This window comes from Natrix helvetica, assembly GCF_964273705.1.
Source record: "Natrix helvetica genome assembly, chromosome: 6".
Taxonomy (NCBI): Eukaryota; Metazoa; Chordata; class Lepidosauria; order Squamata; family Natricidae; genus Natrix; species Natrix helvetica.
The window spans coordinates 7,763,188-7,776,920 of NC_138553.1; the positions used below are offsets into that span (position 1 = coordinate 7,763,188).

At 45.7% G+C, this 13,733-nt stretch overlaps 1 protein-coding gene across 4 annotated transcripts in view; it reads right to left on the minus strand.

Annotated features, from left to right (window-relative positions):
- Window positions 1-13,733, minus strand: part of ABCC9 (ATP binding cassette subfamily C member 9) — an 87,747-nt gene that overhangs the window by 12,649 nt on the left and 61,365 nt on the right. For all 4 annotated transcript variants that reach the window (XM_081957773.1, XM_081957771.1, XM_081957774.1 and 1 more), the window contains 4 exons: window positions 10,662-10,763; window positions 8,881-9,001; window positions 4,887-5,017; window positions 2,690-2,768 (listed from right to left, as the gene is read on the minus strand). In XM_081957773.1, the coding sequence (XP_081813899.1) occupies window positions 2,690-2,768; window positions 4,887-5,017; window positions 8,881-9,001; window positions 10,662-10,763 (433 nt within the window). The remainder of the gene's footprint in view (window positions 1-2,689; window positions 2,769-4,886; window positions 5,018-8,880; window positions 9,002-10,661; window positions 10,764-13,733) is intronic.

The window sequence follows — 13,733 nt, forward strand, 5'->3', positions numbered from 1 at the left end:
GTATAACTCAGCTGAGCCAAAAAGCGCAAGAAATTAAGGAATGGTAGGTAGTCCTTGGTGAGGAGAGCCACTAACACAGCAAATGGAAGCTTCCCCTTTAGAACTACCACTGAATATCCTTTCACAAAGCACGGGTGGCGCTCAGTGGTATGAATTTCGTGGCCCTTCTGTGGCTCTCTAGCTTTTGGGAGGTCGAAACAGAGAAAAAAATCGGGATGGCAGAAAAAAACAGAAGACATTCTCCAAGTCTCCCAATCTAAATTCTTCCTACAACAAACAGAAAAGAGACAACCAGACTGATCCATCTGAGAATAAGGAATGGACGCCTCCTCTGGGTCTTCTCTTTCCCCTCTTCCCCGACAGGCAAGAGTTTGAGAGCATCGTGCATGATTAACGAGCTAATAAAAGGGATAATTTATGATGTGCTGAACCGTGAGAGCAGAGAGAAAAAACAGCGGTTAATGCGGCTGATCTAAATTTCCATCCTTTGGTTTCTGGTCTATTTTTACGCCTTCCTTTTTGGTGGTGGGCTGTGCGTGGCTGCAGCTGCAGGCCACAAGTGGCCAGCAATAGAGTAGATCAGGGGTGTCAAACTCTCGATTTTATTGAGGGCTGCATCAGGGCTGTATTTGATCTTTGGGGGGAGGGGGGCTGGTGGGGCGGGCTAGCCAGGTGGGCGTGGCCAGCTCAACGTCACCTGTGCTGGGGGCACCTGTGGTGGCCAAGTGCTAAGGCAGGACTTACCTCAGACCCTCCCTCCCTCTCATGATAATCTCCTTCCTCCCTCCCTCTCTTCCTCCTTTCCTCTTTCTTCCTTCCACCACCTTCCCCTTCTCTTCTTCCTTCCTTCCTTCCTCTTCTGTCCCTCCCTCCCTCCCTTCCTTTTCTTCTTTTTCCTTCCCTCTTCATTCTCCTTTCTTCTTCCTTCCCCTCTTTCCTTTTTTTTCCTTCCTGGCTCTCTTCCCATCTTCTGGTTTTTTTTCTTTGTCTTTCCCTTCCCTTTCTCCTTTCCTGTCCCTTCTTGCGGGATCAAATGTTTTTGGGTTTGAGTTTGTTTTGATAGCTCTCTGCCAGTGAAAATGGAGCCCTGTGCTGCCACCCCCCCCCGGCAACCCATTTTCGACTCAGACAAATTCATACAGCCCCCCTGCCAACAAAAACAGAGCTCAGAGGGCTGTGTGTGCCCCCGCGCCCCACGTTTTAGCTGGCAGAGGGCTGTAGAACGCCATCGCAGCCGAAAATGGAGCCTGGAGGGACCTCATGTCGTCCCCCAAGCTCCGTTTTCGATGGCAGAGGCACCACGGGCTGGTCCTTTGCTGTTTCCAGGGTGGTCCGGCGGGCCAGATCTCAGCACCTAATCCAGTGGTTCTCAGCCTTCCCAATGCCGCAACCCTTTAATACAGTTCCTCATGTTGTGGTGACCCCCAACCATAAAATTGGTGTCTTGGTTCCTAAGACCATTGAAAATATGTGTTTTCCGATGGTCTTAGGTGACCCCAGTGAAGGGGTCATTCGACCCCCAAAGGGGTCCCGACCCACAGGATGAGAACCACTGACCTAATCTAAGCATAAGAGTGGGGAAAAGCAGAGAATAATGGGTAAGGAGATACGTGCCATGCGCATGCACAGAAGCACCGAAGACTTAAAAGACAGGTAAGGAGCTCGGGCGCGCCCTCCGGAGCACCGGACGGGAACTGTACCAGGTGCTCCGGGCAGGCTCCAGTATGCCTGTACCAAGGCGTACCGAGGCGTACCGCCTGCGACGCACCTGGTCCTAAGGTATCTATAAGTAGAAAAAACAGGAAGTTCACCAACTCCTTGGTAAGTCTCTGGAAGTGAGCCTCGCGGGAAGGGATGGCTACTGATTTGTTAGCAAGCTAGTCACAAAATGACAGGAGTGGGGGTACATCTTAACACAATCTGTGCAAGCTGATTCTAGATCAAACAAGAAGTGCACAGAAGAGAGATCCCAACTACAATGTGGTCTGTTTTGAGGATTTTTGGAAACACTTGAGTCCAAACCCCCCACCCCCGTTTCTTTCTTTTTTTCCCAAAGAATTTTTTTTTATTCTCTTACATAGCATTTTAAGTCTACATTCCCATAATTGTTATTCTTCTTTACATTTATCATTCTTATACATTTATTATTTCATTTGATCGGTTATAATATACAGTTTGGCTTGCTTTATTTACCATCCCTTCCTCCTTTTGTAACATTCCTTGTTTTCCCTTTCTTTTCTCCATCCCTCCCTTCTCTTTGCTTTCTCCTCTCCTTCCCCTTCCTTCTTCCCTTCCCTTTCTCCTATGCCTGCTCTTCCTCTTGCCCTTCCTACCCTCTCTCCTTCTTTCTCTCCCTTCCATCCTCCTCTCCTTACCTCTTTCTTCTTTCCCCCGTCTTCCTTTCTTTCTTTCCCCCTCTCTCCCTTTCTTTTTCTATTATTGTTGGTGTATATTTCAAAACTCGGTTTATGTTTCCTTGGGATGGTATTTCCGTCAGCCCAAATATAATTTAGTATCATTTCTTATTCCGTTACCTTCACTAGTCTACCCTAGGTATGTTTCAAGGTTGGAACACTTTGTATGTTGAGATGGTCTCCTAGAAACTCCAAATGGGGGTATTTTGAAATGACGGCAAATTCAAAATGTGACACACACATCCCGAACTGCAAAACTGATTCAGAGGACTTACCATCGAATATGTCCACCATCCTGAAGAAAGCCAGCGAAAGGGAGGACTTCCCACTGCCAGTGCGACCACAAATCCCGACCTTAAAAAGAAGATTTTTATACGTAGCATTTGGTGGGGTAATTGTCAATCGTTATTGCTTAATGATAATTTAAAAAGATCACTTCTTCACAATAGGAGGTGTAGAAAGTTAGCAGTGAGCCATCCTTCTCCAAGAAGAATGAAATATTTTGAGAAATATTTTAAAAAAGGAAGAATATTATATTTTCCCTGGATGAGAAATGGAGAAACATGCTCTTGGGAAGCAGCCCCCACCTTCCTTAATAGCCCACATCAGAAGTCAGCACTTAAGACTCTTTCATCCCTCTGCTGTGGCTCCCTCTCACCTGGTCAGCTCCACAATTGATAGGGCTTTCGGTTAAGACAGGTAGAGGAAAAAGGATGCCATGCTAGGAGGAGACTCTATGGTAGGGGAACCAGACTTCCAGTTGGTTCCAGAATGGAACGGGGGGCATCTGGTTAGGACTTTTGTGGCTCTTTAAATGTTTAAGGTTTCCGATCCCTGACTTAAGAGATAAAGAGAAAGGTAGCTCTATTCATAGGCAAAATTTTCCCCCAGCAAGGACTGAACAAAGGTAGGATTGGCCCTCAGCCACAAATAGGAATTGCCCAACAAGCCATTTCATCAGCGTCAAACCAAGCTTAGCTCAGACAAACTCCTAGGATTTGTACATGGCCCCATGGGAGTCTTGACAATAGCCAATAGAATACATGTTCTTGCCCAGGAACAGGAAGCTCAAGTTCAAAGCCCAAGAGAAGGTATAAAAACTCCTCACTCTCCATTCCACTGGTCAGATGCCCAGAACCATGTGCTTGGTGGTTTTGCTTCACCATTAAACCATCTTCCCAACCAGCCTCCATGTTTCCAATGTCTTCCTCCCGGCTTGGAATTGAACCAGATGGATATTTCTTCCAACAGAGGTAACTTAAAACAAATATTAAGACTTCCCTTAACCAAAATAAAAATAGAGATAAAGGATAGTCCTCAACTTACAACCACAACTGGGTCCAGAACAAGGCAACTGTTAAATGAATCACACCCAATTTTACAACCTCTTTTTTTGCCATGGCTGTTGCAGTTGTTAAGCAAATCATGTGGTCATTAAGCAAATCCAGCTTCCCCCCATTGACTTTGCTTGGTTGGAAGCCGGTGTCAACTCTCTGTGTTGACATTCCATGCAGAGCGTCGGCCGAGCCGGATCTCAGATTACAGCAGCTGGGTTGAGATGAATGAAGCTATTGGATAACGTGATTTATGACACAGACTGAAGGGAGGACAGGAACATGGGCAAAGTTCAAAAGCAGATAAAGAAAGCAAAGAAGATGGCTGCGAATAAGAAATGCCTAATGAAGAATGCCTAATGAAGCTGTTAATAAATCACTGCTTTTTGTTTTACAATATCGGGTCACTAATTATGAAGCAGGCATCGTTAGGCTACTTTACAGCCGGCTGGGAAGGTTGCAAATGGTGATCGCATGATTCCAGGATGCTGCAACCAGTGCCGTTGTAACTTCAAGCAGTCGCTAAGTGAACAGTTGTAAGTTGAGGACAACCTATAATTGGATATTCCTCTGTCGACTCACAAATTCTAGATACGGATAAATAACTAAAGTCTACCTGGTCAGCCCTGGAAGCCATCTTTTGCATTGGGCCTTCAGGCCTGCCACATTTCATGCTGTGGGAAATTGGGAGGGGGGATTATATGGAGTGTGGTAGATATAGTCAAAATAACCTTCCTTTCTCAGAGAGTCAAGGACGTCTCGCCCTGCCCCTGGAGTGGTGTGACTGGGAGGCATCTCCAGTTTTGGATGGTGCCTGATTGGACCATGTGATGGACATGTGGGTGCTGGGCAGGGACTTGGACTTTCCTTTGGGTGGGGAAAATCTGGAAGGTTTCAGATTTGGGTTTTCCCAGATGTGCTAATATGACATAAAATGGAAGTTTGAGGACACTCAGGCCTCGGAGTCGTCAGGGTTACTTGGAACCCTGACACACCCGTTGCTAAATTTCTGTGATCAAGGTATTTTAGCTTCCTTTTGACACCAAATCATATTCCACAATGCATCCTCCGTTTTCTTTTTCTTTGCCAGAAACCCCGTGAAAAAGTATAAAATTATTGTAAGATGATAGGAAAGAACCTTTTGGCCTGGCTTGATATAGACTTCCACGTGCTTGAGAACTGGCTTCAGGTTATTCTCGTAGCGGACGCATAGGTTTTCGATCTTGATTTCCCCTTCCTGCGGCCAGTCCTTGGGCACTTGAGAAATATCTGAGGGAAAGATCAAAGCAGATGCGTCCTGATATTTGTACAATCCATTCCTTCCCATCTTTGTCCGTTTTAAAGTACATTTACCATTACTGTTTCTTGTTTTAAGATTTTAGGGTTTCAGAAATGATGTTTTCTTGATTGTAAGCCACCCTAGAGTCATCTTTAGTTGAAATGAATGACATATAAGTTTAAATAAATAAATAAATAAATACAAATGGAATGGAATGGAATGGAATGGAATAGAACAGAATATGAAATGAATAGGATAGGAAATGAATAGAACAGAACAGAATAGAATAGAAAAGAGTAGATTAGATTAGATTAGATTAGATTAGATTAGAGTAGAGTAGAGTAGAGTAGAATAGAATAGAATAGAATAGAATAGAATAGAATAGAATAGAACAGAATATGAAATGAATAGAATAGGATAGGATAGGATAAGAAGTGAACAGAATACGAAATGAATAGAATAAGATAGGATATGAAATGAACAGAATAGAATAGAATAGAATAGAATAGAACAGAATATGAAATGAATAGAATAGGATAGGATAAGAAATGAAGAGAACAGAACAGAATAGAATAGAATAACAGAGTTGGAAGGTCCCTTGAAGGTCTTCTAGTCCAACCCTCTGTTCAGGCAGGAAACCCTATACGATTTCAGACAAATTACTATGCAAGAAAAAATTTTCTTATGCTCTGATAGGAGAGCCAGTTTGATCTAGTGGTTAAGGCGCCAAGCTAGAAAAGCGGGAAGATTGTGAGTTCAGGTCCCACCTTAGCCATGAAAGGTAGCTGGATGACTTTGGGCCAAGCACCAGAAGACTGCGAGTTCTAATCCCACCTTAAACTTGACAGCTGGCTGGGTGATTTTGGGCCAGTCATTCTCTCCCAGCCCAAGCCACTTTACAGGATTGTTGTTGGGGTGAGGAGGAATAGGATGAGGAAGGTGTGTTGTATACAAATCACTAGCTTGAGTGATTTGTAAATCTAATACAGGTGGGGATATAAATAAATCAGCAACCATAATAAAGACATTCATCTGAAAATTAGACAGAATGATACAACTGGGTGGCTCAGTGGCTAAGACTCTGAGCTTCTCGATCAGAAAGGTTGGCAGTTCGGTGGTTCGAATCCCTAGTACAGGTCTCCTTTGTGAGCAGGCAGGAGGTTGGACTAGATGACCTCCAAGGTACCTTCCAACTCTGTTACTGTTTAGATGGTGGAAAACATCAGTTCAGAAGAGCCTTTTGATTCAGCCAGGCGGCACTTAGGAGGAACATGGACCACACAGACAACATCTGGAATGTCAACATTCCCAATCTGTTTTGGACGATGGCGATTTGTCACGAAGAGCAGTAGCAAAGCAAGATTTATTTACTTTCGACAAGTTGCCTTGCTTGGAGGTCAAATCTCAAGGCAGGTTACTTGCAACTGTGCTAATGCAAAGTAAACAGGTCAGGCCCGCTTTTCAAACTTGTAGCGTGACTCACGTCTGACCTCAGTCCTTCTTCATGGCTGACCAAGGAGACCGGATCACGCTTCCTTTTTTACTCCATAGCTGGCAAAGGAAGTCAAATGAACTGGCTGTTCCCCAGCCCAAAAAAGAAAGGGGGGGGATTAGACTATAATTGCTCTTTAATATTGTTGAGGCTGCCAGACTCCACAGTGGCTTTCAGCAGCTCACCATTCAAAAATTATGGAACAATACGGATCTGCAAGGACAGATTTTTCAACCTTGGCAACTTTAAGACTTGTGGACTTCAACTCCCAGAATTCCCCAGCCAGCTGGGGAATTCTGGGAGTTGAAGTCCACAAGTCTTAAAATTCCCAGGTTTGCAGACCTCCCTGTCTAAGGAGATGCCATTCCATTGGCCAGGGGCAATCACAAAGGAGGAACACTTTCTGGATCCCACAATATGGGATTGCTTAATCCACAGGATCTATGGATGTGTCCATTCTAGCTGACCTTACTGGAAACAAATGGAGACAAGTGGTCTCTTAAGGAGGCAAGACTTTTGTCGTGATCTTTAACAGTGACAGAGTTGGAAGGGACCTTAGAGGTCATTTAGTCCAACCCCTTGCTCACGCAAGAGATCTATACTAGGGATTCGAACTGCCGAACAGCTGACCTTTCTGATCTATTTGCTATGATGGGCTGGAAACATCAAAATGATCCCTCATTCGTGACTAGCACAGACCATCTGCATGATATAGTACAACGGACAGAATAACAGAGTTGGAAGGGACCTTGGAGGTCTTCTAGTCCAACCCCCTGCTCAAGCAGGAGACCCTATACCATTTCCAGACAAATAGCTGTGCAATCTGTTCTTAAAAAGCTCCAGTGTTGGAGCATTCATCTGTGTTGTTTCTCTGTGTCATACGCATAATTTTGTGTCTGTCTGTTTATCTATCTATCTATCTATCTATCTATCTATCTATCTATCTATCTATCTATCATCAATCTCCATCCATCTATTTATTCTGTCATGGTTATGTAGTGCATATTGGAGGTGGTGACCCTTTGAGCGCTATAAGCAATGAAATTTAATTTTAATATATGCCAATTAATGTACATTTAAAGTAAAAATATTCTATTCTGTTCTGTTTTCTGTCCTGTCCTATCTTATCCACTCCACAATTTCTGGAGGCAAGTTGTTCCGATTGTTCTAACTGTCAGGAAATTTCTCCTTGGTTGGTTCTCTCCTTGATTAGTGTTAGGACATTATATTTAATAGCTGGGACAATAAAATTGTACAATGGGCCAGAACACAGAATTGGAACTGATGGGTTTGAGAGTGCTGACTCATGCAAGAGACAATCTACGCTTTGATTGGTTGCTGTGGGTGCAAAGGGGCGTTTCCCCTTTTCCCGCCTTTTTCTTCTGTGTGCTCTGTATGCTAGTTGAGTTTTACCTCATGATGTTCCTGACTATCTTGTCTGGTGCAAAATGTGCAAATGTTAAATATATTGATTTGAATAAAATTACAAGTTTGCGTCAGTGTCTCTGACTTCATTCGGACACTGGCTGCACAATTCCCTGACAATTAATTGCTGCTTATTCTGCCTTCAGGTGCTTTGGAGCACCTTGGGGTGGCCCTTTCTTCTTTGTAGGGGCAGCTCTTCAAATATTGGACGACAGCTCTCATGTCACCAAGTCATCAAGCCTGCTTGCTATCTCTAAATATAAGTGATACATTTCACTAAAGACACTACTCGTAGTGGGACAGCCTCAAAGGGACCTCTGCTCTTGGGGCGCCCGTCAATTTCAACTAATCAGATGAATCTGTATATATAAAAGGCAAGTACCACTGACTCATCACGAAATCTCCAGAACCATAGACCTACAAACTTGAAATATGGCACGTATGTTCCTCTCGGCTTCTAGGTGCTCGCTAATAAAGGATTTTCTGAAATGACCATCAGATCATTAGTATTTCTTATACAGTAATTAACACGCTCTGATGCTAAGGAGTTCTACTCCCCCTCCCCACCTGAAAAGAACTCTGTTCCAACTGCCAGTTGCCTCACATGCCGTTACCTCAGTTCAAACTGGCAGATGTTCCACTCCTTCACTCAGGAGTGGGGCTCTTTACAGTACTAAACATCAGTACCTCACCAAAATACCTACACCTTCCACCTATGGAACTGCTTCTGGACTCAAGGCGGCAGGAGTGATATTCCCTTATGTGTTTCACTCACCGACTACCATTGAGGCAACGGATTCTGAACCGAATTCCTCCTGCATAGCCCAATCACATAGTTTTGTCACAAAGCAAGGGTATCCAGCTACTAATTTTATACATTTGGTCAGCAGACTTCACTGGGTTTTGCCCGTTAAAACAACATTGATAATGCCGCACCTATTGTGCCTTCGTAATTCTCAGACTCCATGTTGAGAAAGCTGTTCACTTTCTTCACGGCCCCCATTTGCACTTCCATGTCAGCCAGATTTCGCACTACCCAGTTCAGGTAGTTGGTGATCTATAAAAGAACAGGAAAGAGGGGCGAAAATGAAAAAAGGGGCATTTGGGAAGAGACAGAATCTTGATGGTTGAACCATGAGAATAAAACTTTTATCCATTAAGATATTATTCCTTTGGAGAAGGTGTACGGTAATCATTGTACGGTTGGGAAACCATCTTCAATGTTTCAGAATGTTGTTTGACCCTCTGCAGTGAATCCTAGGAAGGGAAAGGAATGGAAGGGGAAAGGAGGAAAGGAAGAGAAGAAGGGAGGAAAGAAAGAAAAAGGGAAGAGGAGAAGGGAGGAAAGAAAAAGAAGGAAAGAAGGAAAAAGAGAAGGGAAATGAAGGAAAGGGGAAGGAGGAAAGAAAGAGAAGAATGGAGGAAAAGAAAGAAAAGGGAAGGAAAGAATGGAGGAAAGAAAAAAGGGATGAAAGCAGTGGTGAAATTCAATTTTTTTTACTACTGGTTCTGTGGGCGTGGCTTGGTGGGCGTGGCTTGGTGGGCGTGGCAGGGGAAGGATACTGCAAAATTTCCATTCCCACCCCATTCCAGGGGAATGATACTGCAAAATCTCCGAACTACTCAAACTTTCCACTACTGGTTCTCTGAACTATTCAAAATTTCTGCTACTGGATCTCCAGAACCTGTCAGAACCTGCTGGATTTTACCCCTGGATGAAAGGGAAAAAAAGGGAAAAGAAGGGAAGAAGGGAAGAAAGAAAGAAAAAGGGAAGAGAAGGGAACAGAAGAAGGGAAGAAAGAAGGAAAAAGGGAAGGGAACAGAAGAAGGGAAGAAAAAAGGGAAGGGAATGAGAACAGACGGGAGCGCAGGAGAGAGGAAGGGGGAGAAGGGAGGGAGGGGAGAAAAGAAAGGGAAGGAAGGGAAGAAAATAAGAGACTAAAGAAAGAGAAAAGAGAAAGGAAAGGAAATTGACAATTAAGCTGTGAATTTGGGAAAGTTAAACCCTGGTGACCCATCAGTATTCCGTCTACTCTAGTCCTTGCATGCACTTTTCTCTTCCTTTCCTTGGGAGCATGGAGGGCCTGGGAATTTCAGTGACTATTATTATTATTATTATTATCATCCTCCTCATTTTTTTTTTCAATTGGCTCCCATAAACTTGAAGCTGCTCCAAGTTGTTCTGAGCTCTTTCGGCTCTGGCTGAAATCCAGGACTGCAAGATTGTTTCTTTCAGCATTGGGAACCTTGAGAAGCAACTGCATATCCAGAGGGCTTGGGGGAGGGGGCTGTGACCCCGAGGAATTGGTTGCAAAGGAAATAACTCCGCTGCGTCAAAACTAAAGGATCCTGAATCTTGCAGGGCTCCGGCATGTTTTGATGCTGGTTACACAATGGACCTTCCTGGCAGAGGTGGGTTGCTGCCGGTTCGGCCTGGTTCGGCCGAACCAGTAGTGGAATTCAGGCCTGGGTCGCAGAACCGGCAGCGCCCCGGGCCTGACACGCCCCTGAACCGGTTGCCCCGCTGCCACTTGGGCGCTGCCATTTTTAATTTTAGTGCCTGCGCGTACGCGGCTCACTGTAAATTGTTCTGCGCATGAATGCAGAACAATTTACATTGAACAGCGCCCATTGCGCACGGGTTGCGAACTGACAGTAACGCAACCCACCCCTGCATAAAACACCAGGAAATTTCCCCTTTCCCCCTCTCTACGTACCGTCAGTGCATAGAGGAGACCCAAACCTACAAGGCCAGCAGTGGATTTTTCAGAGATGGAGGCCACGGCTGCAGTGAGGACGATGAAGGCGCCCACGTAATCCTTAAAAGGAGGGAGAGAGAGAATGAGAAATGATTTATACGGCAAAGCTAAGCTGAACAAACATTAAAAGCCCATCAACCCAATGGATATTTTTCTTTGCATTGCTAGGCAACAGGTTGGCCTTCTTCTGAATGCAGATGCTACCAAAAGGAGAAAGCACGACCAAATACAAGGGTGCTTCCTTTCCCATAAAGGGGTCCAGGGTGGGCTTCATAAATTTTAATAAGGGGTTCTTTGCCCGGTTGCTAGGTGGGCGCGGCTATGGTGGGTGTAGCCTAATAGGCCTCCTGCACCATGTGGGGGGCATTTTTTATCTCCCTGGACTCCGGAGGGTTTCCTTGAGTCTCTGGAAGGGTGAAAACAACCTCCCCAGACTCCGGAGGCCCTCTGGAGGCTTGGCCTTCCCAAACTTCCAGTAGGTCCGTTTCTCGCCCTCTTCGAGCCTCTGCGCGTGTCCTGCACTCACCTGCATCCAAAATGGGCCGTATGGGGACTCTTGGGACGGGCGGGATGGGTGGGGCCAGCCAGGAGCTAAGATTTGCACAGAACCCCCAGCAGCCCACCTCTGGATCCGTAGTTGCTTTGCTGTCACCAATCACCTCTTCTTTGTTATGCTGGAAGTCTACGGAGGTTAGTTTTGGTTGCCCCAAAGGTGCTTTTCCAAAAGGAAACTGGATTTTCCTGCTTTTTTCAATCAATCAATCAATCAGAATAGAGCTGGAAGTGGCCTCGGAGGTCTTTTAGTCCAACCCCTTGCTCAAGCAGGAGACTACACCCTTGATGGTGAACCTATGGCACATGTGCCAGAGGTGGCATGCAGAGCCCTCTCTCTGGGCATGTGTGCTGTTGGCAGCTGTTCTTCTGGTTTCCGGCGTGCGCATGTGCGCCGGCCAGCTGATCTTTGTGCGTGCCGTAGCCCTGGAAACCTGAAGACCAGCTGGCTCGGCCTGTTCACCACCCCTGTTGCGGCCTGTTCACTGTGGCCACTGTGGCCCATTCTAGGACAGCTAATCACTGTAATATTTGCTGTGTAAGACACACATAAGACGCACTTTTCCACCCACTTTTTTTGAGGGGGGGGGGAGTGTCTATACTCCAAAAAATGCGGTAAGTTTTGGGCTCAATTGTGGTTGTAAATTGAGGATAACCTTCCCGCTAGCCCATTTCTGAGTTCATATAACACCTTGGCTTTTAAACTAATCAAAGGAGCTGGGTTCATTCAACAGGCATGACGCCATAAAGAAAGCCATCCAAACCAACCTAAATTAACCCTACGCGGTTTTACAAATTGAGCCAATGTAGTTATAAGAGGGAGACCTCAGAGAAGAAGTTTCATCATGAGCTGATGAAGAATGATGCTTTATCAGTCTTTCTTCTGACAGGCAGAAGAAGGCAGTCTCTTAAAGGAAAAACTTCTGGCTTGAGTCAGGGCAACTTGCAGCAGTGAGCTTCTTTGGCATTTGAGGTCCTTCAGTCAAGGAGAATAGGATGGGAGATTCTAGAGAAGGTGGAACTTGACTAATGACCCCTGATTGCTTCCCTCAGCATCACTAAGGTAAAGGTTCCCCTCACACATATGTGCTAGTCGTTCCTGACTCTAGGAGGCGGTGCTCATCGCCGTTTCAAAGCTGAAGAGCTAGTGCTGTTCAAAGACATTTCCATGGTCATGAGGCCGGCATGACTTAATGCTGAAGGCGCATGGAACGTTGTTACCTTCCCACCAAAGGTGGTTCCTATTTTTCTACTTGCATTTTTTTACTGCTAGGTTGGCAGAAGCTGAGACAAGTAACGGGAGCTCACTCCATTACACGGCGTTAGGGATTCAAACCGCCGAACTGCCGACCTTTCTGATCGATGAGCTCAGCGTCTTAGCCACTGAGCCACTGTGTCCCTTCAGCATCTTTATATGACCACAACTTCTGTCTGCTGTCAACGGTCAGCCAGTGGCCTCCTCTTCTCTGTCTGTTTCTACATACCTTTTGGACCATATAGGACTTCCTCTCTGTAAAATAAGCACTTGATCTATGACACCCGCCCCCAGCAGATCTTCAGATTGGAGAGATTTTACATGGCAGCCTTTTCCGGACCCTAATCCTCCAATGGGAGTTGTAATCCAAAACATCTGGAAAGACCTTGGTTAGAGAGAGCCATTATAGCGCTTCATAATGCTGAGAAAGAGTTGTCTGAGGATCTTTCTACGGTTTCAATTATCCAGAACTGGGGTCTCCAACCTTTCGGACCTCGGGGACCACTGTTCATAATTTTAAATCCCACGGACCACAAATATGATCTGCCTAATAACCAGCTGGGTGGGCAGGGCAAGGTGGTCATTGTGACTGGATGGGCATGGCCAACTTGATGTCACGTGAGAGGCGCCTTGCCAGCCTCTACTCGCCACTCCTCGCCTGCCCGTCCGGGCTCCTTAGGGCCCCAACAGGAAGCAGTTGCTTGAGCTAAGCAATCACCATGAAAAAGAGTTGGCAAAAACAGTTCAGTTCAAATAGGATCTGGCCGAGAAGGAGGCTCAGCAGAAGCACCTCACTGAGGACTACAAGCATAGACTTTCCAAGCAGAGGGAAGACCTGCAGGAGTGCAAGGCCAGGTGCCAGCGCCTGGAGGCTCAGTGGGCTGAGATGGTCAGCCAGTTCCAGGCCATGATGCAGTCCCACTGGAACAAGGCCCTGTGGCTCTTCGCAACCAGTGGCACTTCCCTCTAGCCTTCACCCAAAGACCCCGAAGGGGGAAGACTCTCTGCAGCAACACAAACGTTCATTGCACGTATATGGCCCAGGGGCCGTAGTTTGATGACCCCTGATTTAGTGCAATATAAAAAAATGGAAATAATTTTTCTGCGGACCACCAAAATTTTCTCATGGCCCACCAGTGCTCCACAGACAATCAATTGGTGACCGCTGATCCAAAACACTCCCTGTTGAATTGGCCCCACAGGTACAACCCCAGGAAGATCTT